Here is a 27839-nt window from a genome sequence, read left to right on the forward strand (position 1 = left end):
CCCGGGTAGCTCAGTTGGTAGAGTAGGCGCCCGTATATAGAGGTTTACTCCTCGACGCATGTCATTCCCCCCCTCTCTCTCTCCCCTTTCATTTTTCCAGCTGTCCTATCAAAATAAAGGCCTAAAAATGCCCAAAAAAGAATCTTAATAAAACATCTGTAACACACACACACACACACACACACACACACACACACACACACACACACATAAAGGTAAAATGATTTGCAATAAAACTCTTAGGTGACAGTTATTTTAAAAAGTGAATTCCCAACATGTTAAACTATTAAACCAATGGTGCCAGGGTGCAGTGATCCCTATAATCACACACATCCACAATAACATCAAGAAAAGATCAAATAACTCAATAAATATACAACATAATATCATCTATATATACACACAATATAATATCACATATATATATATACACAATATAATATCATCAATATATATATACACAACATACTGATCCAGACGATATGGGAACATCTGCACCCTGTCAGGATCAAATGTCCACTTCTAACATTCAAAACGTTTTATAATATTAAAATAATAATTATTATTGGGTATTTATGTCTTATTTCCCATCATTTGTGTTTGTTGTTTCTGTAATCTCTCTCTCTGTCTTTTGGGTTCTAGTTTAAATGTTTTCTCTGCATGAATGTGTCCCATCCCTTGTTTTAAAGCCAGTGTATACCAGGCTGTATTAAAGCCAGTGTATACCAGGCTGTATTAAAGCCAGTGTATACCAGGCTGTATTAAAGCCAGTGTATACCAGACTGTATTAAAGCCAATGATGAAATGATCATATATCCATATTAAGTGTGTGTGTGAGGTGAAAGCTGAGCTCCTCTCCGTGTCCTCAGGTTCACAGCGACTACAGCAGCACAGAGCATCAGCAGCAGGACACTGAGCACTGAGCATCGCACTTTGAAGAAGGTGGAGTAAATCCCAAAGGGCTCCATGTACACTAACACAGTTCTGCTGCTTGACACACACTGACAACCATTTTGGTTATAAACTACACACCAGTACTCCCCTGCGTCTCCCACTGAGATATTAGAGATAACCAGGTTCCGTTTTTTATCGTACCAGCTCACTCTGCTCATGCTCTCATCAGACTTTACACTAAAGATTCTTCCCTGTGTTCGGTTCGACTTGATGAACCAACCATTCCTCCTACCCTTTCCCCAATCTCTGCATCTGACAATGACTTCTTCTCCCTCTGAGAAGAGCTCTACAGCAGGGGGGCCAAATTTGGGACACACCACCAGATCATACTGTTGCTCTCTCATAGAGGCTTTACAGGAGTACAGACCTGAGTGATTTAACATTAGAGATGGAAACACCAGCGAGTAGTTTTGGTCTACTGAAGGAACAGTCTGGTTTAGTTGTCCTAGGTCAGTGGAGATCCCATTAGACCAACGTGGGGGCTGTTCATCAGTGGAGTCAGTGATAGAGCACGGCAACACAGCGCTCTCTCCCACTGAGTGGTAGATTCTCTCAAACAACCGTAGTCTCCACCGTAAAGTGTAACTGCTAACACACTGCTGTTGGTTCATCACCAGACATCTGTACCATGTAACGTCTGTATTTGTGACATTGGAAACACGAAGAGCTGATGTGTTTGTCACCACTTGGTATCTTTCTCTAACATTGTCCATCACTGATGTCGTATTGTCCCCAAAAACTCTGTTCCATGTTCCTTTCTCATATCTAGAGTCAAGTTTGAGCCACTGGATATCCAGATTATCAGCTGCTCCCTTACATGGCAGGTCCACTGTTCCTCCAAGACTCCCTTCAATATAGGTCTTATATAGTAAAGTACAAACAGTAATAGTGATGTTGTTCTCATGCGTCACGTTGCCCTCAGTCCAACACTCCTCTCGGTACCGGCCGGAGTCTGAATGGGTCAGGTGGAGGATGGTGTAAGAAGAAGTTTTCACCGAGCTGACCAGTCGTTGTTTCAGGTCTTCAGGTAGTGAGGGGTTGTTGGACCAGAGGTCAGAGGTGTTCCACAGGACAAGCTTCTCCTCACCAATACATCTGGAGATCAGGCAGGAGGTGGTGTTCTCGGGGAGGTAGAAGGTGTAATAGTCTCCTTTCTTTTTGATGATGATCGGTTCTTGTGCATGGATGTAGTTGATGAGAGCAAACAGCAGGAAGGAGAGCTCTGTGACTGCAGCCATTCTGCTCCGAGGTCGACAAACACTGACACCACTCAGCTCATATTCGCTCTACACCAACACTCATCAGCTGCTGCTCTTTATCTGGTATCACACATGACTTCTTTATCTCAGCATCAGAGGAAACGTTGCAGCATCAGCTCTCTATCCAGTAATCTATGTCCTTTACACGAATATAGGCAAGGCAAGGCAACTTTATTTGTATAGCACATTTCAGCAACAGGGCAATTCAAAGTGCTTCACATAAAAATGATTACAATACAATAGTGTTAATTTCGTTAGACGAGACGAGACTAAATATGTTCGTCAACGACCTTTCTTTCCATGACTAAGATGAGACGATGACGAGACTGTGCCAATGTCCAAAAACGCTGACTAAGCCTAAGGCTGAATCCCAATCCTCCCCTTATCCATTCCCCTTCCCCCTAGCCCTTGTCCCTTGAACCAAGTGGCAAGGGCTAGGGGTGAAAACATACCCCTATGAAATGGGATACCACTTGGTTACAGTTACGTCACCACACAGTATTGATCACAAACTTCCAAGATGCCGTCTGCAAGTGTGTGTATGTCATTGCATGGGTTTTGACAAGAGTCATATGCATGTATATATTTTATAGTTCTTTTATGTTCACTTTGGTGGTGCAAATGATATCTGTGTACTACTTAGCATTATTTTTAAACACACTGCATAGTGTGTTGTATATCTGTTTCAGTTATCACTGTTTTGAATGTCATAGATGTTCAGAAACACTTTCTTTGTTAATAATAAGTCTTTATTGCCCAATAAAGTAAACACAACAGGCAAAAATATTATCTAAAAATACATTATGTTACAGAACCATTATCAACTATTAAAACATAACTTACATGTCACACACACATATAAAAAGACACTCAAATGTATAAAACTCAAAAAAGATATGCAAGACCACAAAAAACCTACAGTTATTCAGAAATTCCAGACTACAGTCTGATGCCTGTGGGCCTTTAACCTTTCCCTCCTGTATCATAACCAACAACAATGTACAGGTACATGAACAGGTATGCATTACAAATGATTACAATAATACAGTACCAATACAATAATGAATGGCTACAACATGAAGGCATAACTCACTCCCATAGTTGCTTTGCAGCATATTTTGATTTTAGAAACTTCTGCTCGTTTTCAGCCTGAAAGTGGATCAGCTGCTGGGTTTCCTCCTGCGTCCCTGTGTGATACAGGACGGTATATGTAAAGCACGTATCAATGTCTCCAAAACAAGTAGTGTTATGCACTGATATCAAACGAAAGTTGCTGCTAATGGAGTTTAGTTAACACTGTAGACATGCATGGAGTCCTTTCAAGGCAGAGAAATGCAGGACTGTTGTGCAAATAAGCAATGTAGCGTTAACGTTAGCATTAGCGTTAGCATAGCAAGCTAGCGATTTTTAAAAATGTTTCAATTACAAATATAGTTGCAAATATGTAGGTACAGGACTGTGTAGATCACAAAACAAGACTTTCGTAATTTTGAAAACAATTCTTTAAGCCGAAAATACTTACATTTATGGGTCTCTCTGGTCAACCTGGCCGCCATGGCCCTGGGCTGGCCAAGTGAGCTCGCGTCCTTACTTCATCGGAAGGGACCTCTGGCCCTTCCCCTATGCCTTATCCCTTGATCAAGACTAGTATTGGGAAAGCACTAGCTCTCACATGAACACGCACAACAAGGGTTAAGACAAAGGGTAAGGATAAGGGGAGGATTGGGATTCAGCCTAAATTAACGTGCATTATTGTTGACGAAAAAAGACGAGACTAAAATGTTTTGCATAAAATTAAAACTAAGATAAAATCTCTCTTCATTTTCATCTACAATTGTCTCTACTTTTTCATCTTGAGATAGAATATTCAGCTGTTACTAGGGATGGGTACCGAGACCCGGTGCTACAGCACCGACAGGTGCCTTAACAACCGTTATCTACCGGATCGAATAGCAACGCGGATTTAGGTGCCACTTAAATGCCTGCACTTCTCTCCGATGCTCCGAAACGGAAGTTAGAGGCAACCAAAACATCACTGCACAGGATGTTAGTTAACACTACACTTGGCATCAGGTAACGTTAGCCTAGCGTTAGCTAGCAGCTGGATTAAACACGGTTAAAATGCTGACAGTTAAACAGTGTAAAGTTTGTCTGTATTTCACTGTGTAGGATTCCAACACCGAGAAATACGACAGTCTGCAGCTGCCATTGTCTGAAAAACAACACATATGTTGCGTTTACTTAAAATACGCCTTGCCAGCTTCGTGCTGCATTCAAAGTTATTGTAAAATATCTTTTTCCCATGCAGTGGTTGTTTTTATCGTTTAACAGGAATTTACTGGTGAAATAAGGATGAGTCTCAATATTTATATAACTTTATATAATTTATTTATTTTATAACTATTTGACTGAAATGGTTATCAGAAATAATTTCTTTAAAAAAAGACTATAATGACGAGACTTTTAGTCGACTAAAACTTGAATAACAAAAAAAGATATGTGAATGACTAAATATGATTAAAACTAACAAGGACATTTGGCACAAGACTAAGACTAAATTAAAAATAGGTGACAAAATTAAGGCAAGGAAAGGCAAGGCAGCTTTATTTGTATAGCACATTTCAGCAACAGGGAAATTCAAAATGCTTTACATAAAAAAGATTACAATACAAGAATAAAAGTAACAGTGCAGTATGAGAAATTAAACATTAAAGAGCAGATAAAAAAGGTTAAAAATATAAAAAGCAGATAAAATACGCGATTTTATGGTGCTAGCATGGGACAATGTATAAACCGTTGCTCTATACACGTAATCCAACCGCAATCCTTGCCGTTCCCAGAACCGGCCCGTTTTAATTTCTCTTTATATGCTTATATAGAATTTCATACAGTTTCAACAATGAGTCTAAAAACCACAGAGGCTGACGTGTCTTCATACACACCTTATTCAGAGAGGAGAGAGAGAGAGGGGGCAGGGGGTCTGTGTGTGTGTGTCTCTGTGTGTGTGTCTGTGCGTATGTGTGTGCCTCTGTGTGTTACTTTGTTTGTGTGTGTGTTTGTGTGTGTCTCTGTTTGTCTGTGTGTGTGTGTGTGTCTATGTGTATCTCTGTGTGTGGATGTGTGTGTGTCTGTGTGTGTGTCTCTGTGTGTGTGACTTTGTGTGTCTCTTTGTGTGTGTGTGTGTCTGTGTGTGTGTTTCTGTGTGTGTGTGTCTCTGTGTGTGTGTATGTGTCTCTGTGTGTGTCTGTGTGTGTATCTGTATGTGTGTCTCTCTGTGTGTGTCTCTTTGTGTGTCTCTTTGTGTGTGTGTGTATGTGTCTCTGTGTGTGTGTGTGTCTGTGTGTGTCTCTCTGTGTGTGTCTCTGTTTGTCTGTGTGTGTGTGTGTGTGTATCTCTGTGTGTGGTGTGTGTGTGTGTGTGTGTGTGTGTGTGTGTGTGTGTGTGTCTCTGTGTGTGTCTCTTTGGGCGTTTTCACACATACCTCGTTTGGTCCGGACTTTCGGACTTTTTTGTTTGATCCGAACCAAAATTACAGGTGTGAAATATGGGAGGACGAGGAAGCCCTTCAACAAACCAATCAGTTAGAAGTATCTGGAGACGTAGCTCACGTATGTGATGACGGCAGGAAGTAAGTTTGTCACGTAGAGATCTTTAGTGCGCTTGCAAAACTGCAGTGTGAAACCACAACTTACCGGATCAAATGTAGACAATGTAACAAAAACATGAACATTGAAACATTGGTCTTGTAGTGAAATATGTTTACGAGCCAAATGAAGGAGAATCAGTTGCTGTATATGAAAGATTTAAAGATTTATAAGTATGATGAGTTGGGAGTGTTGTACTTTAAGATTTGGAACATTGATAATATCACCATAGCAACTAAACTAATTTATCAAACATGACATCTTTATCTCATCATTACAGGAAACGTTGCAGCATCAGCTCTCTATCCAGCAATCAATGTCCTTTACATCAGGACTATAACCACAGAGGCTGATGGGTCTTCACACCTTATTCAGAGAGGAGAGAGAGGGTGGGGGGTGGGGGGTGTATGTGTGTGTCTCTGTCGGTGTGTGTGTCTGTGTTTGTGTGTCTATGTGTGTGTGTCTCTGTGTTTGCGTGTGTCTTTGTGTATATGTGTGTCTGTGTGTGTCTCTGTGTGTGTTTCTGTGTGTATTTGTGTGTCTCTGTGTGTTTGTGTCTCTCTGTGAGTTTGTGTGTTTTTGTGTGTCTCTGTGTGTGTCTCTGTGTGTGTGTGTCTGTATGTGTGTCTCTGTTTCTGTGTGTGTTTGTGTCTCTCTGTGTCTGTGTGTGTCTGTGTGTGAATGTGTGTCTGTGTGTGTATGTGTGTGTCTCTGTGTGTGTATGTGTGTGTCTCTGTGTGTGTGTCTCTCTGTGTGTGTGTCTGTGTGTGTAACTGTGTGTGTGTCTCTGTGTGTTTGTCTGTGTGTTTGTGTCTCTCTGTGTCTGTGTGTGAGTTTGTGTGTTTTTGTGTGTCTCTGTGTGTGACTCTGTGTGTGTGTGTGTCTGTATGTGTGTCTCTGTTTCTGTGTGTGTTTCTGTCTCTCTGTGTGTCTGTGTGTGTGTCTCTCCGTGTCTCTGTCTCTGTGTGTTTGTCTCTCTGTGTGTGTTTGTGTGTCTCTGTGTGTGTGTAACTGTGTGTGTGTCTCTGTGTGTTTGTGTCTCTCTGTCTGTGTGAGTTTGTGTGTGTCTCTCTGTGTGTGTGTGTGTCTGTATGTGTGTCTCTGTTTCTGTGTGTATTTGTGTGTCTGTGTGTGTTTCTGTGTGTGTGTCTGTCTGTGTGTTTGTGTGTGTGTCTGTTTGTCTCTGTGTGTGTGTCTCTGTGTGTATGCATGTATGTATGTGTATGTCTGTGTGTGTTTGTCTCTGTGTGTGTCTGTGTGTGTGTCTCTGTGTGTGTGTGTATGCATGTATGTATGTGTATGTCTGTGTGTGTTTGTCTCTGTGTGTGTCTGTGTGTGTGTGTTTATCTCTATGTGTATGTTTTTATGTGTGTGTGTCTCTTTGTCTGTGTGTGTGTGTGTCTGTATGTGTGTCTCTGTTTCTGTGTGTTTTTGTGTGTCTCTGTATGTGACTCTGTGTGTGTGTGTGTGTCTGTGTGTGTGTGTGTGTGTGTGTTTGTGTCTCTCTATGTCTGTGTGTTTTTGTGTCTCTGTATGTGACTCTGTGTGTGTGTGTGTGTGTGTGTGTGTGTGTGTGTGTGTGTGTGTGTGTGTCTCTCCGTGTGTGTTTGTGTGTCTCTGTGTGTGTGTCTGTGTGTGTGTCTCTGTGTGTTTGTCTCTCTGTGTGTGTTTGTGTGTCTCTGTGTGTGTGTGTGTCTGTGTGTGTAACTGTGTGTGTGTCTCTGTGTCTCTGTGTGTTTGTGTCTCTCTGTCTGTGTGAGTTTGTGTGTGTCTCTGTTTCTGTGTGTATTTGTGTGTCTGTGTGTGTGTGTGTTTCTGTGTGTGTGTCTGTCTGTGTGTTTGTCTGTGTGTCTGTTTGTCTCTGTGTGTCTGTGTGTGTGTCTCTGTGTGTGTATGCATGTATGTATGTGTGTGTCTCTCTCTGAATGTGTCAGTGTGTCTGTGTGTGTGTGTTTATCTCTATGTGTATGTTTGTATGTGTGTGTGTGTGTCTCTTTGTCTGTGTGTGTGCCTGTGTCTGTGTTTGTGAATGTGTGTCTGTGTGTATGAGTTTGTGTCTGTGTATGTATGTGTATGTATGTGTGTGTGTGTGTGTGTGTGTGTGTGTGTCTGTGTGTGTGTGTCTCTCTGTGTGTGTGTGTCTGTGTGTAACTGTGTGTGTGTGTCTCTGTGTGTGTCTGTGTGTTTGTGTGTCTGTGTGTTTGTGTCTCTCTGTGTCTGTGTGTGAGTTTGTGTGTTTTTGTGTGTCTCTGTATATGACTCTGTGTGTGTGTGTGTCTGTATGTGTGTCTCTGTTTCTGTGTGTGTTTGTGTTTGTGTCTCTCTGTGTGTGTCTGTGTGTGTGTCTGTGTGTATGTCTCTCCGTGTCTCTGTCTCTGTGTGTTTGTCTCTCTGTGTGTGTTTGTGTGTCTGTGTGTGTGTGTCTGTGTGTGTGTGTCTCTGTGTCTCTGTGTGTTTGTGTCTCTCTGTCTGTGTGAGTTTGTGTGTGTCTCTGTGTGTTCTCTGTTTCTGTGTGTATTTGTGTGTCTGTGTGTGTGTGTTTCTGTGTGTGTGTCTGTCTGTGTGTTTGTGTGTGTGTGTGTTTGTCTGTGTATGTCTGTGTGTGTTTATCTCTGTGTGTGTGTCTCTGTGTGTGTATGCATGTATGTATGTGTGTGTCTCTCTCTGAATGTGTCAGTGTGTCTGTGTGTGTGTCTGTGTGTGTGTGTGTTTATCTCTATGTGTATGTTTGTATGTGTGTGTGTGTCTGTCTCTGTCTCTGTGTGTGTGTGTGTGTGTGTGTGTTTGTCTACTGTAGATCATCTTCAACACTTCAAAGGGTCATTTTGAAACATGTATCTTAAATTGTTATGTCTTGGACTAAGTGATTGAAAGAATTGCACTGTGATGTGTTCAGGTGACTTAACAAATGTACTCGTATTTCACCAGAAATTGAGAGGTTAAAACACAAACTCTCATATATGTGTGTATCTCTATTTATGTGTTTGTGTGTGTGTGTGTGTATATGTGTTTGTGTATGGGTCTGTGTGTGTGTGTGTGTGTATGTGTCCGTGTGTGTTTGTGTATGTGTATGGGTGTGTGTGTGTGTGTGTGTGTGTGTGTGTGTGTGTGTGTGTGTGTGTGTGTGTAACTGACAGGTTGAAACATTGGTCTTGTAGTGAAATATGTTTACGAGCCAAATGAAGGAGAATCAGTTGCTGTATATGAAAGATTTAAAGATTTATAAGTATGATGATTTGGGAGTGTTGTACTTTAAGATTTGGAACATTGATAATATCACCATAGCAACTAAACTAATTTCATCTAACATGACTTCTTTATCTCATCATTACAGGAAACTTTGCAGCATCAGCTCTCTATCCAGCAATCACTGTCCTTTACATCAGGGGATTTCACATTGGGTGAATGTGAGCCTCCCCTTAGAGTAGGTAAGGACAGCCGAGCCCCCATTCCCCAAAATCCCGTCTGCCTGACCTAACACACACACACACACACACACACACACACACACACACACACATACACCTCTGCAGTAAATGACATCTTTTGTGTGTTTGATTAAATACTTTTTAATATTGTATTGGAAGACATTTTATTTCCACAACTCTCTTAAAAGTGCATCCATAAATTATTCTTTGCAACAGCAAATCATTTCCAACTTCATGCAGGCCTAATTGAGGCTACTTTTAAAATCACTGATCATCAATGGGCCTATCCACAAGTCAACAAAACATGCTTAACATGAGTTATCAGCAAGTTAGATGGCACCGACATTTGGCCTAATCATAACTGGTCTGGCCACCCAAAGGCCAAGCTTTTGTTTCCAGATCTCTGTGGCGACTTATGATGCAGGGGTCTGGGGTTGAAAAATGTTGAGCATTTAAAACTTCATTTCATTCATTCTGATTCTGATTTTTATTCCCTTATTTCTACCTTTTTCTGAATTAATGTGCTGGAAATATCTCTATGTAAAGGGTAACATATATTACAATCCAAATATAAAAACATAATGGAATATATTGCAGTAAGGCTGTCAGGCATTCTGTATTGCTTTCATCTATTTATTCGAGTTTTCTAATTATATCTGAGTCAGCACACATGTAGCCTAGGCATCATTTACTCTTCCCTCCCCTTTGCATCTTTTGTTGAGAAAGTAACCTCCGTAAATATACATATGACAATTATTCACCTCAATGATACATTATTTATTTTAATGTATTAATAAACCCCTGGACTGTAATATTTCAGATGTTGGAGCAAGATTTTTGCTCATGTCCAAAACTTTGTGCACATTCAAAGTATAACTCATACCATCTGTGTTCTCTGAGGTTTGGAGTCGTGATATTTTGTGAAAAATAAAGGTATAATAGGGTACTACAAGAATAAAGTCACCATATTTCAGAAAATCATCTATACCTGCACCGTAGTCTGCTGTGCATTACGTGATTGCTCTGCTGAGACGGTAGATCTCAGACCTTCTGACAGACACAGAGCCCCGTTTGGGTCTCTGGTCTCTGAATGAGACAAAGTTTAGCTAAGGTCCAAGAGGTGGCTGTACGCTGCTCTACATCGGAGTTGGAAACCCGAAACTCCAGCAGAAATACACGGAGCTCAAACGTGTCACATCTGCCGCAGAATGTCGACAGCAGAGCGCGTCCATAAACCTGAAGCTGCGCAGCTTTTTACAGCGAGAGGGGACACTAAGCAACGTCCGGTTTCATATTTGTCAGTCAACTTTTCAAAATACATTCGGGAATACACTCAAAATATTTGGGGCTGAAGCCCAGACAAAATCAGCTGACTGTCAGTGGGAACAATGAGGTCGCGCTTTTGATGCGCAGAGGTGTTCGATGCTGGGCTGCACTGCAGAGACAAATAAATGCAAGTTGTCCTCCACCTGCAGCCTTGATCTATCCAAGTGTTCTTATTACTGTATAGATGTAATACTCCATTGCTATGGAAATTAGCCCCAAATGAACCTGATTATGCCCTCAGGCGCTTGAGTAAATAAACAAATGAAATATGTGGCTGCCGTTGTGTGCAGGAAACTGTCTTTTAACGAGCCTGTTGTACTGGTGACCAGTTCTAGTTTTAGTGCTAGTAGGCCTATTAAGAGGTGCGGATTAATTCAGGTAGGACTGTGTGTAGAAATATTTTATTATGTGTATTATGAGATTGTCGCACGGAAATTCTTGATTACAAATAGTGGTGCACACACACAAAAGGTTTGAAAACCTCTCACGTAGAAATCTATTTTAGTTACTGAAAGTTAACATAAGAAACATTTTACAGACCCAGAGATATGTTGCTTATAATAATGAATCAGAAATCACAATCAGAACAAGTTGTATAGGTCATTAATAATGTTTATTAAACAGACGATAGATTATAGATATAGACCAAGATATAATAACAAGTTTATAACACTGACAACACTGCAAGATACAACTATTATAAATGCATTAAAGACAATTCATATTCCTTCATATATAAAATACAACATCACATCATCTTTAGATTTAAAATAAAACATCTGAGGGCGCCCGGGTAGCTCAGTTGGTAGAGTAGGCGCCCGTATATAGAGGTTCCACTCCGACCTGCACCATGGAGCACCGTCAGGTGTTGAGGAACTCTGTTGCAGCTCAACACATCTACTAAAAGCCGCTGATACCACCGAGCTGTGACGGAGGTCTGTAGCTCTCTCTCTCTCTCTCCTTTATGTGTTAATGACAAAAAAAATGCCACTGCGGGGATAATGTCCCAAAGTATCTATTCAAAAAGGCTAATATCTTTCACATGTCTTACCTGTGGGCTGCGCCAGCAGGTTGCCTTGGCGGAGCGGACGCTATGCTGACTGCCGAGTGAATACTGTGGTGCTACATTCAATGTCATACATGGAAGTGGGAGAAGTCAACGTTCCTGCCGAACTGCACAATCTGGCACAGTTTATTGCTCTTATAGTGTAATTGGTACCACGTGTTGTCCAAAACATTTTTTTAAATGGAACTTTGTCACTGACATCAGTTTGTTAAGTAAACATCACATGTATATAGTGGATAGAAAGCATTCAGTCATAGTTCTCACAGTAACACCATTTCCTGAAGGCAACATGACAGAGGAGTCTTCTGCCTTCTTTGATAGGCTGTCACTCATAATGCCACGCCCCTCTGAGTTGAAGCCACGCCCCCCACGCAAAATCAGGGCCAAAAGTCTCAAACCGAAAAAAATTATCTGAAACCGAAAAAAAAAGATTTGAAGCCGTAAAAAAAATAAGTTTTGAATCTGAAAACATGAAATGTGGAACTGAAAACAAATATAAAAGTGAAAATTTATAATTTATTCAAAATAATTCCAGAATTGAATCTATATTTTATTCAAACTGAAAGAAAAATTGGCACACTTTGAATACATGGTTTTATTTTTTCCAAGTTTTGACCAAAACTTGAAATTTTCAATTTCAAGCTTTATTTTTTCAACTATATATATTTTTTTCAAATGAACAAAACATTTGGCCCTGATTTAGCTCCATAGACCCACAGCTGTTAACCATGCAGCTAAACTAATTGATGTGGTGGAGACTTGGGGACTGGGAAAGTCGCTGCATGTGTCAACACCCCCAGAAGGGTGGACTTGGACTTAGTCGGCTGATTGTAAACGTCTGTGTGTGTGTGTGTTTGGGTGTCTCTGTGTTTGTGTGTGTGTTTGGGTGTCTCTGTCTGTGTGTTTGTGTCTCTAAGTGTGTGTGTGTTGATGTGTGTATGCGTCTCTGTGTGTGTTTATCTGTCTGTCTGTCTACTGTAGATCATCTTGAAGGAGAATCAGTTGCTTTACATGAAATATTTAATGATTTATAAGTATGATGAGTTGGGAGTGTTGTACTAAAAGATTTGGAACATGGATAATATCACCATAGCAACTAAACTAACTTCATCAAACATGACTTCTTTATCTCATCACCATCAGAGTAGGTAAGGACAGCTGTAATGTTCTGAGCATACCGTTCTGCGATTGGTTCAGAGGTGGTCACGTGTTTCGTGGACTCCATGTTTGATACCAACGTTCATCTGATTCCCATTGATATAGTGCAGGGAATAGTGGGAAAATGTAATAAATTATTTAAAAAATTACATAAATCACTGGAAAAAAAATGCCCAACTGTTGCACGTTTGGCTACAATGAAAGACAAGGAATCAGCTAAAGATTTCAGAAGTCGCCACGTGAACCAAAAAGTTTGGCAGCTGTGTAAAAGCATTACTGTGTGAGGTAAATGTCAATTTCTTTCATCGATATGATAACAAATTACATAGGACACATATAGTAATACCATCGTTAATATGTACCATGCTTCAAACACTGCTTTAGAAATGAATGAAGTTTGAAGTTAACCTTATGCTAGCATTAGCTTTTTCGCTAGCACTCCATGTACCTAAATGCTTGTGATCTTGCCACAGTCATAGCGAATGGACCTGGACTTGTCTCGGTCTCGCTAGTATTTAGACCTGGACTTGTCTCGGACTCTCTGGTATTTGGACCTGGACTTGTCTCGGACTTGCTGGTATTTGGACCTGGACTTGTCTCGGACTTGCTGGTATTTGGACCTGGACTTGTCTCGGACTTGCTGGTATTTGGACCTGGACTTGTCTCAGACTCGGCCACTGGTCTTGCCAAAATATGTCTTTTGGTCTCGACCGAGTCCAGATGTCTTTATTATCTTCATAATAATATTGGAGGGAAAGTGAAACACAGCTTCGACGGGGATGTTGTTCGGCTTTTCACAAGTTTGGACAGCTAGCTAACACTAGGCCGATGTTTGCTAACGTTAGCGAAACAGCGTTAGCCTAGCCTGCTAGGAAGCTAAATATTACGCCTTCAGAGTTTCCTACATCTGCGTCCACGTTGTCAACATAAGACCTGTGGCGTTGGAGCTCCTTTTGTACCATTTTATTGAATGAAATATTGAGCATCGATCCTCTGAGATAGGTGGGTTTGTGTTACATTACACAAAAAGCTAGCTATAGTTAGCCTGTATGCTAGCGGACATTAGAAAGGTAAACACTGCTCAGAGACTTATTATAGATGAAAGGATGAGTTGTTGGGTCTCTGAAATGTGGATCAGTGTTTCTTGAGAAAACACATTTTGAGAGAAAAAGTCTAAATATTTGAAGAAACAATTTCTAAATATTGAGAAAAAAAATCTGAATATTTTTAAGAAAAAGTAATTCCAAATCTGCAGAATTAGAAATGTTTATTTTTTTTCAGTTTGTTATCCAGTAAAATATGTCTAACGCACAAAACAAAAATCCTCCAGAACAGGATGTAAACAAATTTAAATAAAAATACCTCCCATCTGTCAAACATGCTTTAATACATGCCGTTAATATAAGAAAACAACTTTAAAACATGCAGCGGACAGATAAATATACCAGTTAGTCTTTACGGTTTGTGTTATTTTTATACTTTAAAACCTCTTTAAGACCTTTCTGTTTATCCAGAAACAGCTCTGAAGTCACTATAACTAAACTCCACCAGACTCCATGTAAATAATCAGGACTTTTAGCGTGTATAGAGCCAGCATATCTCCACCAGACTCCATGTAAATAATCAGGACTTTTAGTGTGTATAGAGCCAGCATATATCTCCACCAGACTCCATGTAAATAATCAGGACTTTTAGCGTGTATAGAGCCAGCATATCTCCACCAGACTCCATGTAAATAATCAGGACTTTTAGCGTGTATAGAGCCAGCATATCTCCACCAGACTCCATGTAAATAATCAGGACTTTTAGCGTGTATAGAGCCAGCATATCTCCACATGTAAATCTGTAAACTATGTGTTTATTTCAACCAAAACTAGAGTTGTGAAGGTTGGTAAAGTAGAAAGATAACCCAAAATGGCTTTTCATAGTTTTATTTTGTTTCGGTCAACTTTGAATGAAGTGTGTTTTACGATGCTTAAATGACTGTTTATTTACATGGAGTCTGGTGGGTTTAAGCGAACACAATTTCGCAGATGTTTTTATATTTTAAAAAAGCATCTTACTCTTTAAGAGAAAGGCCAACCTCCTTAGAAATCCACCCCATAATGTTGTCAGACACTTAGAATAACAATCGGAGTCTGTCAGCAGCAACAACAGAACTTTGTGAAGGTAAATACAAGCTGGACAATTGTCCTATTAACTTAGATTACAGCTGGTTTCTCCATCTCTCTTGATACTGGACCAATGTCAAAGATTGTTGTTCCCATCAGTCACTTAGACACAAATACATAGGATTGAAAAAACAGTATTTACCCTTTATACCAAAAGTGTGCTATATTTTTACATAAAAAGACATTTTGACGTAGAAAAAATAAGTGTCCTTTTACCAAAAGACTATATTTTTACTAAACTAAAGCACACAAAGGGAGTTTTAAACTCACACACACACACACACAACACACACACACACACATACACACACACACACACACACACACACACACACACACACACACACACACACACACACACACACACACACACACACACATACACACACACACACACACACACACACACACACACACACACACACACACACACACACCTGAACTTTCCCTTTAAAGACAGGAAACGTGTTGAATAAAGTAATGAGTTAAATGTTTGTTGTATATGTGTGTATGTCTCTGTATGTGTCTGTGTGTGTAATTGTGCGTGTCTGTGTGTGAGTGTGTGTGTGTGTGTCTCTCTGCGTGTGAGTGTGTGTGTCTGTGTGTGAGTGACCAGATTAAAAAGGTCTAAAAACTAACTTTCCTTCAACAATGTGACTCTGTTTGTTACCCAGAATCCTCTGTTTGTCTGAACTCTGGTTCATTACTTACTACATTTAAAGAGTCAGAAGAACAGAAACGTTCACAAACTTCATTTCTAAACCAGACGTGTGAAACATAAAGAGATATTTAAACAGTTATAAATAGGTCTGCTCTCAGCTTAATTTAAACATGTTAAATATTAATAATTTAAATCAGAATCAAATTCAAGCTGTAGGAACTCATGAGGAAAACTAACTAGAAGAAAAGTTGTTCATGATAAAATAAAACTACATTAGTCACATTTTATCACATCTTTGAGAATCATTTGAAGTTAACAGAGAAGACTGAACTCTAAAATGAGACAAAAAGCATTTTGTGAATCATCTTTACATTCATAAAACCATCTAAAAAAAGTCTTCGGTGCTGTTCTGAACAACATGATTGTTTCTGTGTTTTTAAAAAGGTGCCCTGCCATAAAAAAAACCATTTTTACTTTTATTTTTTGAAACATGTGAGGTCCATATGTGTTTGTGTTCTGTGGTGAATGTGAAAATGAACTACTGCTACCTCCTCTGTCAGCTCTAGCCACTGAACAGAAATAAGAGGAGAAATCAGACCAATCACAAAAGCTGGTCAGTCTGACATCATACTGCCTGAGCTCATTAATATTCATGAGCTCGCCCAGTTGGGCTGGGTAAAGGATGCTGATAGCCAGGCTCTCGTTGGCTAGCTGTTAGCCAATCAGATTCAAACAGCTTAGCTTGTTGAATATTAATGAGAACTGGCAGAAATCGAGCTGAGTCTCCCTGCAGGCTTTCTACACCACGCTAGAAGGGCTTGAAACAAGGTAACCATGGTTACAGAGTCCATGGTAGACCTTCAGGCCATCACCACAAAGTCAGGAAATACATGTGGCAGCTAGGGCACCTTTAAACACATTCAGAAGATGTTTCCACTGGATCATTAAGGAAATTAATAAGTTAGGGAGGCAAACATTACACATTAGTGAACGTTGTGTTAATGCACGTGTGTCAAACTCGAGGCCCGCGGTCAAATTTGGTGAAGTTCGACCATCAGGGGGCGCTATAATCAACGTTTGTGTGTTTTGGCCGATAACTCAATCCATGTAAATGGGACATTTGTGATTGCAATATCTCTGCCGTAGTAATTTCTATCAACACGAAACTTGTGATGCTTGTTTGGCATGCCGCTCCGAGGCCCTATACCAAATTTGGCGAAGATCGGCCATTAGGGGGGCGCCGTAGTCACCGTAGACCAGTTGTGGCTCTTTTACTCAATCAATGTTAATGGGATATTTGCAACGGCAACGTACAGCACACCTCGCGGCTCAAATCTCTCGATCGGCTTGGACCCCGTCATAACTGCTTGCAGTTCTAGTTGTGTGTTCACTTTTTTTGTGAGTCGGCTGTGTGGTGGCTGCTTTTAAACATGTAATCTTTGTTCTGCTCGATTTGCTAAACCCTACGATGCATAAGGTGAGAAAGCTAAAAGACATAAAAGTTATAACACAGTCAAAGATGTTTTACTTTTTTTTCCATTAAATAAAAGCATGTTAATAAACTCTACACATCTGGCTCTGGATGGGATTCTCAGTCTCCAGCGTGGCTCTTAGTGAAGTTACCCAAACGTTGTGTGAACGTTGTGTTAACGTTGTGTTAACGTTGTGTTAATGCGAACGCGTCCCTGAGTCACTAACTGGCCCGTCTGCTTTTCCTCTCGTGTTAAATCTGTTTCTTCATGTCGTCCGTTTCCGCGTGAAGCTGTCAGAGACGTCCTGTCTGTGTCCCTGTCTGTCTGTCTGTCTGTGTCTGTCTCCCTGTCTGTCTGTCTGTCTCTCTGTGTGTCTGTCTGTGGGTCTGTCTCTCGGTCTGTCTATCCATCTGTCTGTCTGTCTCTCTGTGTGTCTGTCTCTCTCTCGGTCTCTCTGTGTGTCTGTCTGTGGGTCTGTCTCTCTGTGTGTCTGTCTGTGGGTCTGTCTCTCTGTCTGTCTATCCATCTGTCTGTCTCTCTGTGTGTCTGTCTCTCTCTCGGTCTCTCTGTGTGTCTGTCTGTGGGTCTGTCTCTCTGTGTGTCTGTCTCTCTGTGTGTCTGTCTCTCTCTCGGTCTCTCTGTGTGTCTGTCTCTCTCTTGGTCTCTCGGTGTGTCTGTCTCTCTGTGTGTCTGTCTCTCTGTGTGTCTGTCTGTGTGTCTGTCTCTCTGTGTGTCTGTCTGTGTGTCTGTCTCTCTGTCTGTCTATCCATCTGTCTGTCTCTCTCTCGGTCTCTCTGTGTGTCTGTCTGTGGGTCTGTCTCTCTGTGTGTCTGTCTCTCTGTGTGTCTGTCTCTCTCTCGGTCTCTCTGTGTGTCTGTCTGTGGGTCTGTCTCTCTGTGTGTCTGTCTCTCTGTGTGTCTGTCTGTGTGTCTGTCTCTCTTGTTCTGTCTGCGTGTCTGTCTCTCTGTGTGTCTGTCTGTGTGTCTGTCTCTCTTGGTCTGTCTGCGTGTCTGTCTCTCTGTGTGTCTGTCTCTCTGTGTGTCTGTCTGTGTGTCTGTCTCTCTGTCTCTCTGTCTGTCTGTCTATCCGTCTGTCTGTCTGTCTGTCTGTCTGTCTGTCTGTCTGTCTGTCTGCCTGCCTGCCTGCCTGCCTGCCTGTCTGTCTCTGTCCAGCAGCAGCAGGGAGGAGTGTTAGAGGTTGTTTACGGCTGTGTGAAGTCTGTTTTTAGCAGCCAAAGAAGAAGAAGAGTTAGCGTTGGCGTTAGCATTGGAGTCAGCGTCGGCGTTAGCGTTGGCGTTAGCGCTTCGTCTCCGAGGATCATCGAGTGTCTTCAGGCGAACTTCTTCTTGGTGGCCGTGAATCGCTCCATGTACTGAGGAGGAGACACACAGCATTAGAAACCAGTCTCACACGGCTTGGTACAAATACTGGAACCGGATTGGTCAATCACGGCATACTGGGGACAGTTTGGTCTGGATAACTGACCGTTGCCAAAGATTGAGTTCAATTCAATATTATTTATAGAGTCGAGACACTTTACAGATAGAGTAGGTCTAGACCACTCTCTATAATTTACAGAGACGTTCACATTTCAACGTCTCGTTCTAGACCCCTCAATGTCTCGGTCTAGTCTCGGTCTAGACCCCTCAATGTCTGGGTCTAGTCTCGGTCTCGACCCCTCAATGTCTCGGTCTAGTCTCGGTCTAGACCCCTCAATGTCTGGGTCTAGTCTCGGTCTCGACCCCTCAATGTCTCGGTCTAGTCTCGGTCTAGTCCCCTCAATGTCTCGGTCTAGTCTCGGTCTAGACCCTCAATGTCTGGGTCTAGTCTCGGTCTCGACCCTCAATGTCTCGGTCTAGTCTCGGTCTCGACCCCTCAATGTCTCGGTCTAGTCTCGGTCTCGACCCCTCAATGTCTCGGTCTAGTCTCGGTCTCGACCCCTCAATGTCTCGTTCTAGACCCCTCAACGTCTCGGTCTAGTCCCCTCAATGTCTCGGTCTAGTCTCGGTCTCGACCCCTCAATGTCTCGTTCTAGACCCCTCAACGTCTCGGTCTAGTCCCCTCAATGTCTCGGTCTAGCCTCGGTCTCGACACCTCAATGTCTCGGTCTAGCCTCGGTCTCGACCCCTCAATGTCTCGGTCTAGTCTCGGTCTCGACACCTCAATGTCTCGGTCTAGTCTGGGTCTCGGCCCTCAATGTCTCGGTCTGGTCTCGGTCTCGACCCCTCAATGTCTCGGTCTGGTCTCGGTTTCGGCCCTCAATGTCTGGTTCTAGACCCTCAGCGTCTCGGTCTAGTCCCCTCAATGTCTCGTCTAGTCTCGGGTCTCGGGCCCTCAATGTCTCGTTCTAGACCCTCAACGTCTCGGTCTAGTCCCTCAATGTCTCGGGTCTGGTCTCGGTCTAGACCCCTCAATGTCTCGGTCTAGTCTCGGTCTCGACCCCTCAATGTCTCGTTCTAGACCCCCTCAACGTCTCGGTCTAGTCCCCTCAATGTCTCGGTCTGGCCTCGGTCTCGACACCTCAATGTCTCGGGTCTGGCATCGGGTCAAGACCCCTCAATGTCTCGGTCTAGTCTCGGTCTCGACCCCTCAATGTCTCGGGTCTAGTCTCGGTCTAGACCCCTCAATGTCTCGGTCTGGTCTCGGGTCTAGACCCTCAATGTCTGGGTCTGGTCTCGGTCTCGACCCCTCAATGTCTCGGTCTAGTCTCGGTCTCGACCCCTCAATGTCTCGGTCTAGTCTCGGTCTCGACCCCTCAATGTCTCGGTCTAGTCTCGGTCTCGACCCCTCAATGTCTCGTTCTAGACCCCTCAACGTCTCGGTCTAGACCCCTCAATGTCTCGGTCTAGTCTCGGTCTCGACACCTCAATGTCTCGGTCTAGCCTCGGTCTCGACCCCTCAATGTCTCGGTCTAGTCTCGGTCTCGACACCTCAATGTCTCGGTCTAGTCTCGGTTTCGACCCCTCAATGTCTCGTTCTAGACCCCTCAACGTCTCGGTCTAGTCCCCTCAATGTCTCGGTCTAGTCTCGGTCTCGACCCCTCAATGTCTCGTTCTAGACCCCTCAACGTCTCGGTCTAGTCCCTCAATGTCTCGGTCTGGTCTGGGGTCTCGACCCCTCAATGTCTCGGTCTAGTCTCGGGTCTCGGCCCTCAATGTCTCGTTCTAGACCCTCAGCGTCTCGGTCTAGTCCCCTCAATGTCTCGGTCTAGCCTCGGTCTCGACACCTCAATGTCTCGGTCTAGCATCGGTCAAGACCCCTCAATGTCTCGGTCTAGTCTCGGTCTCCACACCTCAATGTCTCGGTCTAGTCTCGGTCTCGACCCCTCAATGTCTCGGTCTGGTCTCGGTCTCGACCCCTCAATGTCTCGGTCTAGTCTCGGTTTACCCCCTCAATGTCTCGTTCTAGACCCTCAGCGTCTCGGGTCTAGTCCCTCAATGTCTCGGTCTAGTCTCGGTCTCGACCCTCAATGTCTCGGTCTAGTCTGGGTCTCGACCCCTCAATGTCTCGTTCTGGGCCCCCAATGTCTCGGTCTGGTCTGGGTCTAGACCCCTCAATGTCTCGGTCTGGTCTCGGGTCCTAGACCCCTCAATGTCTCGGTCTGGTCTCGGTCCTCGACACCTCAATGTCTCGGTCTGGTCTCGGTCTCGGGCCCTCAATGTCTCGGTCTGGTCTCGGTCTCGAACCCTCAATGTCTCGGTCTAGTCTTGGTTTCGGCCCCTCAATGTCTCGTTCTAGACCCCTCAGCGTCTCGGGTCTAGTCCCCAATGTCTCGGTCTAGTCTCGGTCTCGGGCCCTCAATGTCTCGGTCTGGTCTCGGTCTCGGGCCCTCAATGTCTCGGTCTGGTCTCGGTCTCGACCCCTCAATGTCTCGTTCTAGGCCCCTCAATGTCTCGGTCTAGTCTCGGTCTAGACCCCTCAATGTCTTGGTCTAGTCTCGGTCTAGACCCCTCAATGTCTCGGTCTAGTCTCGGTCTCGACACCTCAATGTCTCGGTCTAGTCTCGGTCTCGACCCCTCAATGTCTCGGTCTCGACCCCTCAATGTCTCGGTCTAGTCTCGGTCTAGACCCCTCAATGTCTCGGTCTAGTCTCGGTCTCGACCCCTCAATGTCTCGGTCTAGACCCCTCAATGTCTCGGTCTAGTCTCGGTCTCGACACCTCAATGTCTCGGTCGAGTCTCGGTCTCGACCCCTCAATGTCTCCGTCTAGTCTCGGTCTCGACCCCTCAATGTCTCGGTCTAGTCTTGGTCTCGACCCCTCAATGTCTCGTTCTAGATCCCTCAACGTCTAGGTCTAGTCCCCTCAATGTCTCGGTCTAGTCCCCTCAATGTCTCGGTCTAGTCTCGGTCTCGACCCCTCAATGTCTCGGTCTAGTCTCGGTCTCGACCCCTCAATGTCTCGTTCTAGACCCCTCCATGTCTCGGTCTAGTCTCGGTCTCGACACCTCAATGTCTTGGTCTAGTCTCGGTCTCGACCCCTCAATGTCTCGGTCTAGTCTCTGTCTCGGCCCTCAATGTCTCGGTCTAGTCTCGGTCTCTGACCCTCAATGTCTCGGTCTGGTCTCGGTCTCGGCCCTCAATGTCTCGTTCTAGATCCCTCAGCGTCTCGGTCTAGTCCCCTCAATGTCTCGGTCTAGTCTCGGTCTCGACCCCTCAATGTCTCGTTCTAGACCCCTCAACGTCTCGGTCTCGACCCCTCAATGTCTCGGTCTAGTCTCGGTCTCGACCCCTCAATGTCTCGGTCTAGTCTCGGTCTCGACCTCTCGGTCTCAACCCCTCAATGTCTCGGTCTGGTCTGGGTCTCGGCCCTCAATGTCTCGGTCTAGTCTCGGTCTCGACCCCTCAATGTCTCGTTCTAGCCCCTCAACGTCTCGGTCTAGTCCCCTCAATGTCTCGGTCTAGCCTCTGTCTCGACACCTCAATGTCTCGGTCTAGCATTGGTCAAGACCCCTCAATGTCTCAGTCTAGTCTCGGTCTCGACCCCTCAATGTCTCGGTCTAGTCTCGGTCTAGACCCCTCAATGTCTCGGTCTAGTCTCGGTCTAGACACCTCAATGTCTGGGTCTAGTCTCGGTCTCGACCCCTCAATGTCTCGGTCTAGTCTCGGTCTCGACCCCTCAATGTCTCGGTCTAGTCTCGGTCTCGACCCCTCAATGTCTCGGTCTAGTCTCGGTCTCGACCCCTCAATGTCTCGTTCTAGACCCCTCAACGTCTCGGTCTAGACCCCTCAATGTCTCGGTCTAGTCTCGGTCTCGACACCTCAATGTCTCGGTCTAGCCTCGGTCTCGACCCCTCAATGTCTCGGTCTAGTCTCGGTCTCGACACCTCAATGTCTCGGTCTAGTCTCGGTCTCGACCCCTCAATGTCTCGGTCTAGTCTGGGTCTCGGGCCCTCAATGTCTCGGTCTGGTCTGGGTCTCGACCCTCAATGTCTCGGTCTAGTTTTTTTGGTTCGACCCCTCAATGTCTCGTTCTAGACCCCTCAACGTCTCGGTCTAGTCCCCTCAATGTCTCGGTCTAGTCTCGGTCTCGACCCCTCAATGTCTCGGTCTAGTCTCGGTCTCGACCCCTCAATGTCTCGTTCTAGGCCCCCAATGTCTCGGTCTGGTCTCGGTCCTATACCCCTCAATGTCTTGGTCTGGTCTCGGGTCTCGACCCTCAATGTCTCGGTCTAGTCTCGGTCTCGACCCTCAATGTCTCGGTCTAGTCTCGGTCTCGACCCCTCAATGTCTCGGTCTAGTCTCGGTCTCGACCCCTCAATGTCTCGTTCTAGGCCCTCAATGTCTCGGGTCTGGTCTCGGTCTAGACCCTCAATGTCTCGGTCTGGTCTGGTCTGGACCCCTCAATGTCTCGGTCTAGTCTGGGTCTGGACACCTCAATAATCGGTCTGGTCTCGGTCTCGACCCTCAATGTCTCGGTCTGGTCTCGGTCCTGGACCCCTCAATGTCTCGGTCTGGTCTCGGTTTCGACCCTCAATGTCTCGTTCTAGACCCTCAGCGTCTCGGTCTGGTCCCCTCAATGTCTCGGTCTGGTCTCGGTCTCGACCCCTCAATGTCTCGGTCTGGTCTCGGGTCTGGGCCCTCAATGTCTCGTTCTGGGCCCTCAATGTCTCGGTCTGGTCTCGGTCTGGACCCCTCAATGTCTTGGTCTGGTCTCGGTCTAGACCCCTCAATATCTCGGTCTGGTCTGGGGTCTCGACACCAATGTCTCGGGTCTGGTCTCGGTCTCGGCCCTCAATGTCTCGGTCTAGTCTCGGTCTAGACCCCTCAATAATCTCGGTCTGGTCTCGGTCTGGGCCCTCAATGTCTCGGTCTGGACCCCTCAATGTCTCGGTCTGGTCTCGGTCTCGACACCTCAATGTCTCGGTCGAGTCTCGGTCTCGACCCCTCAATGTCTCCGTCTGGTCTCGGTCTCGGCCCTCAATGTCTCGGTCTGGTCTTGGTCTGGGCCCTGAATGTCTCGTTCTAGATCCCTCAGCGTCTGGGTCTAGTCCCCCAATGTCTGGGTCTGGTCCCCCAATGTCTCGGTCTGGTCTCGGTCTCGACCCCTCAATGTCTCGGTCTGGTCTGGTCTCGACCCCTCAATGTCTCGTTCTAGACCCCTCAATGTCTCGGTCTAGTCTGGGGTCTCGACACCTCAATGTCTCGGTCTGGTCTGGGTCTCGACCCCTCAATGTCTCGGTCTAGTCTCTGTCTCGGGCCCTCAGTGTCTCGGTCTGGTCTCGGTCCTCAGACCCCTCAATGTCTCGGGTCTGGTCTCGGTCTCTTGGCCCCTCAATATCTCTGGTTCTGATCCTCAGCGTCCTCGGTCTGGTCCCTCAATGTCTGGTTCTGGTCTCGGTCCTCGGCCCTCAATGTCTCGGTCTGGTCTGGGTCCTCGACCCCTCAATGTCTCGTTCTGGACCCTCAGCTCGGTCTGTCTCCTCGACCCCTCAATGTCTCGGTCTAGTCTCGGTCTCGGCCCCTCAATGTCTCGGTCTGGTCTGGGTCTCGACCTCTCGGTCTCAACCCCTCAATGTCTCGGTCTGGTCTGGGTCTCGACCCCTCAATGTCTCGGTCTGGTCTGGTCCTGGGCCCTCAGTATCTCGTTCTGGCCCTCAGCGTCTCCGGTCTGGTCCCTCAATGTCTCGGTCCCCAGCCTCTGTCTGGACACCTCAATGTCTCGGTCTGGCATTGGTCAAGACCCCTCAATGTCTCGGGTCTGGTCTGGGTCTCGGCCCTCAATGTCTGGGTCTGGTCTGGGTCTGGACCCTCAATATCTCGGTCTGGTCTCGGTCTAGACACCTCAATGTCTGGGTCTGGTCTGGGTCTGGGCCCCTCAATGTCTCGGTCTGGTCTGGGTCTCGCCCCTCCATGTCTCGGGTCTGGTCTGGGTCTCGGCCCTCAATGTCTGGGTCTGGTCTGGGTCTCGGCCCTCAGTGTCTCGTTCTAGACCCTCAGCGTCTCGGTCTAGACCCTCAATGTCTCGGTCTGGTCTCGGTCTCGACACCTCAATGTCTCGGTCTATTTTCGGTCTCGACCCTCAATGTCTCGGTCTAGTCTCGGTCTCGACACCTCAATGTCTCGGTCTGGTCTCGGTCTGGCCCTCAATGTCTCGGTCTGGTCTCGGTCTGGACCCCTCAATGTCTCGGTCTAGTCTGGGTCCTCGACCCTCAATGTCTCGGTCTGGTCTGGTTTGACCCCTCAATGTCTCGTTCTGGACCCCTCAGCGTCTCGGTCTGGTCCTCAATGTCTGCGTCTGGTCTGGGTCTCGACCCTCAATGTCTCGTTCTAGACCCCTCAGCGTCTCGGTCTGGTCCCTCAATGTCTCCTGGTCTCGGTCTAGACCCTCAGTATCTCGGTCTGGTCTGGGTCTCGACCCCTCAATGTCTCGTTCTGGACCCTCAGCGTCTGGTCCCTGGTCCCTCAATGTCTCGGCCTCGGATTCCTAGAGCACCTCAATGTCTCGGTCTCTCGGGTCTCGACCCCTCAGCGTCTCGGTCTGGTCCCCTCAGTGTCTCGTTCTATTCAACGTCCGGTCTAGTCCCCTCAATGTCTCGGTCCTAGTCTCGGTCCTCGACCCCTCAATGTCTCAGTCTAGTCCCTCACCCCTCTCGGTCTGGTCCCCTCAATGTCTGGCCTCGTCTCTAGAGCACCTCAATGTCTCGGTTCTGGCCCCTCAACGTCTCGGTCTAGACCCTCAGTATCTCGGTCTGGTCTCGGTCTCGACACCCTCAATGTCTCGGTCTGGTCTCGGTCCTCGACCCCTCAATGTCTCGGTCTGGTCTCGGTCTCGACCCCTCAATGTCTCGGTCTGGTCTTGGTTTGGGCCCTCAATGTCTGGTTCTGGGCCCCTCTCGGTCTAGTCCTCAATGTCTCGGGTCTGGTCTGGGTCCCTCAATGTCTCGGTCTGGTCTCAGTCCTCGGCCCCTCAGTATCTCGGTCTGGTCGAGTCCCCTCAATGTCTCGGTCTAGGCCCTCAGTCCTCTCAGACCCTGTCTCGGTCTGGTCTGGGTTTGGACCCTCAATGTCTCGGTTCTGGACCCTCAGCGTCTCGGTCTAGTCCTCAATGTCCCTCAGTCTCGGTCCTGGGCCCTCAATGTCTCGGTCTGGGCCCCTCAATCTCGGTCTGGTCTGGGGACCCCTCAATGTCTCGGTCTGGTCCCTCAATGTCTCGGTCTGGTCTGGGTCCTCGACCCCTCAATGTCTCGGTCTGGTCTGGGTCTCGGCCCCTCAATGTCGTTCTCTCGGTCCCCCTCAGCGTCTGATCTTGAGATCTCGTCCCTCAATAATCTAGGTCTAGCCCTCGGTCTAGGTTAGTCCCTCAATGTCTGGTCTCCCTCAATGTCTGGCATCCTGGGTCCAAGACCCTCAATGTCTCGGTCCTCAGTCCTCGACCCCTCAGTCTCGTTCTCAGTACCCCTCCATGTCTCGGTCTAGTCTCGGTCTCGACCCTCAATGTCTTGGTCCTGGTCTCGGTCCTCGGCCCCTCAATGTCTCGGTCTAGTCTCTGTCTCGGCCCTCAATGTCTCGGTCTGGTCTCATCCTGGGCCCTCAATGTCTCGGTCTGGTCTCGGTCCTCGGCCCTCAATGTCTCGTTCTGGTCCCTCAAGCGTCTGGGCCCTCAATGTCTCGGTCTGGTCTCGGTCCTGGGCCCTCAATGTCTGCGTTCTAGACCCTCGCGTCTACGGTCTGACCCTCAATGTCTCGGTCTAGTCTCAGGTCTGGTCTAGTCCCTCAATGTCTCGGTCTAGTCTCGGTCTGGACCTCCCTCAATGTCAATGTCTAGACCCTCTGGTCTGGTCTCGACCCTCAATGTCTCGGTCTGGTCTGGGTCTCGACCCTCAATCTCGGTCTGGCCCTGGCGTCTCGGTCCTGGTCCCCTCCCCTAATAGGTCTGGCCTCTGTCTAGACACCTCAGTAATCTCGGTCTGGTCTTGGTCTCGGGCCCTCAATGTCTCGTTCTGGTCCCTCAGGTCTCGGTCCTGATACCGTCCCCTCAATGTCTCGGTCTGGTCTCGGTTCTAGACCCTCAATATCTCGGTCTAGTTTGGGTCTAGACCCCTCAATGTCTCAGTCTGGTCTCGGTTTCTGGGCCCTCAATGTCTCGGGTCCTCGGCCCTCAGACCCCTCAGGTCTCGGTCTAGTCCTCAATGTCTCGTTCAGACCCCTCAGCGTCTGGGTCTGGTCCCCTCAGTAATGGGTCCTCCTCGGGTCTCGGTCCTCAATGTCTGGTCGATTCGGTCTCTGCCCTCAATGTCTCGGTCTGGTCTCGGTCTCGACCCTCAATGTCTGGTCTGGTCTCGGTCTCGACCCTCCAATGTCTCTTCTAGACCCCTCAGGTCTCGGTCTCGACCCCTCAATGTCGGTCTAGTCTCGGTTCTCGGCCCTCAATGTCTCGGTCTAGTTTGGGTTTGGGCCCTCTACCCCTCAATGTCTCGGTCCCCTCTCGGTCTCGGTCTGGTCCTCAATGTCTCGGTCTGGTCTGGGTCTCGACCCCTCAATAATCTCGGTCTGGTCTTAGGTCTCGACCCCTCAATGTCTCGGTCGTTCTTCAGGCCCCTCAGTGTCTCGGGTCTGGTTTCGGTTTGCCTCAATGTCTGGTTCCTGGGGCCCTCGACCCTCAGTCCTCCAATGTCGGTCTGGTTCTCGGCCCTCAATGTCTCGGTCTGGTCTGGGTCCTGGGCCCTCAGTATGCTCTGGTCTGGGTTCCCTCGGGCCCTCAGTATCCGATCTGGTCTCGGTCTATACCCTCAATGTCTCGGGTCTGGTCTGGGTCTAGACCCTCAATGTCTCGGTCTGGTCTGGGTCTGGCCCCTCAATGTCTCGGTCTGGTCTGGGTCTCGGCCCTCAGTGTCTCGGTCTGGTCTCGGTCTCGGCCCTCAATGTCTCGTTCTAGACCCTCAGTGTCTGGTTGGTCTCGATTCTAGACCCTCAATGTCTCGGTCTGGTCTGGTCTAGACCCTCAGTCTCGGTCTAGATCTCGGTCTACACCTCAGTGTCTCGATTCTGATCTGGGTCTCGACCCTCAGTAATACCGGTCTGTTCTGGGTCTGGGAAGCCTCAATGTCTCGGTCTGGTCTCGGTTTTACGACCCTCAATATCTCGTTCTAGACCCTCAGCGTCTCGGTCCTGACCCTCAGTAATATGGGTCTGGTCTGGGTCTCAGGCCCTCAGCCTCTGAATGGATCTTCTCGGTCTCCGGCCCTCAATGTCCGTTCTGG

General features: G+C 46.5%; 1 protein-coding gene across 1 annotated transcript in view; it reads right to left on the reverse strand.

The window, feature by feature from the left end:
* Window positions 1–18265: 18265 nt before the first annotated feature.
* lrrc57 (leucine rich repeat containing 57) overlaps window positions 18266–27839 on the reverse strand; it is a 28005-nt gene continuing 18431 nt past the window's right edge. The window contains exon 6 of the mRNA XM_028566497.1: window positions 18266–18511. Within this exon, the coding sequence (XP_028422298.1) occupies window positions 18470–18511 (42 nt within the window). The 3' untranslated portion in view covers window positions 18266–18469. The remainder of the gene's footprint in view (window positions 18512–27839) is intronic.

Source organism: Perca flavescens, chromosome 20, assembly GCF_004354835.1.
Source record: "Perca flavescens isolate YP-PL-M2 chromosome 20, PFLA_1.0, whole genome shotgun sequence".
Lineage (NCBI taxonomy): Eukaryota > Metazoa > Chordata > Actinopteri > Perciformes > Percidae > Perca > Perca flavescens.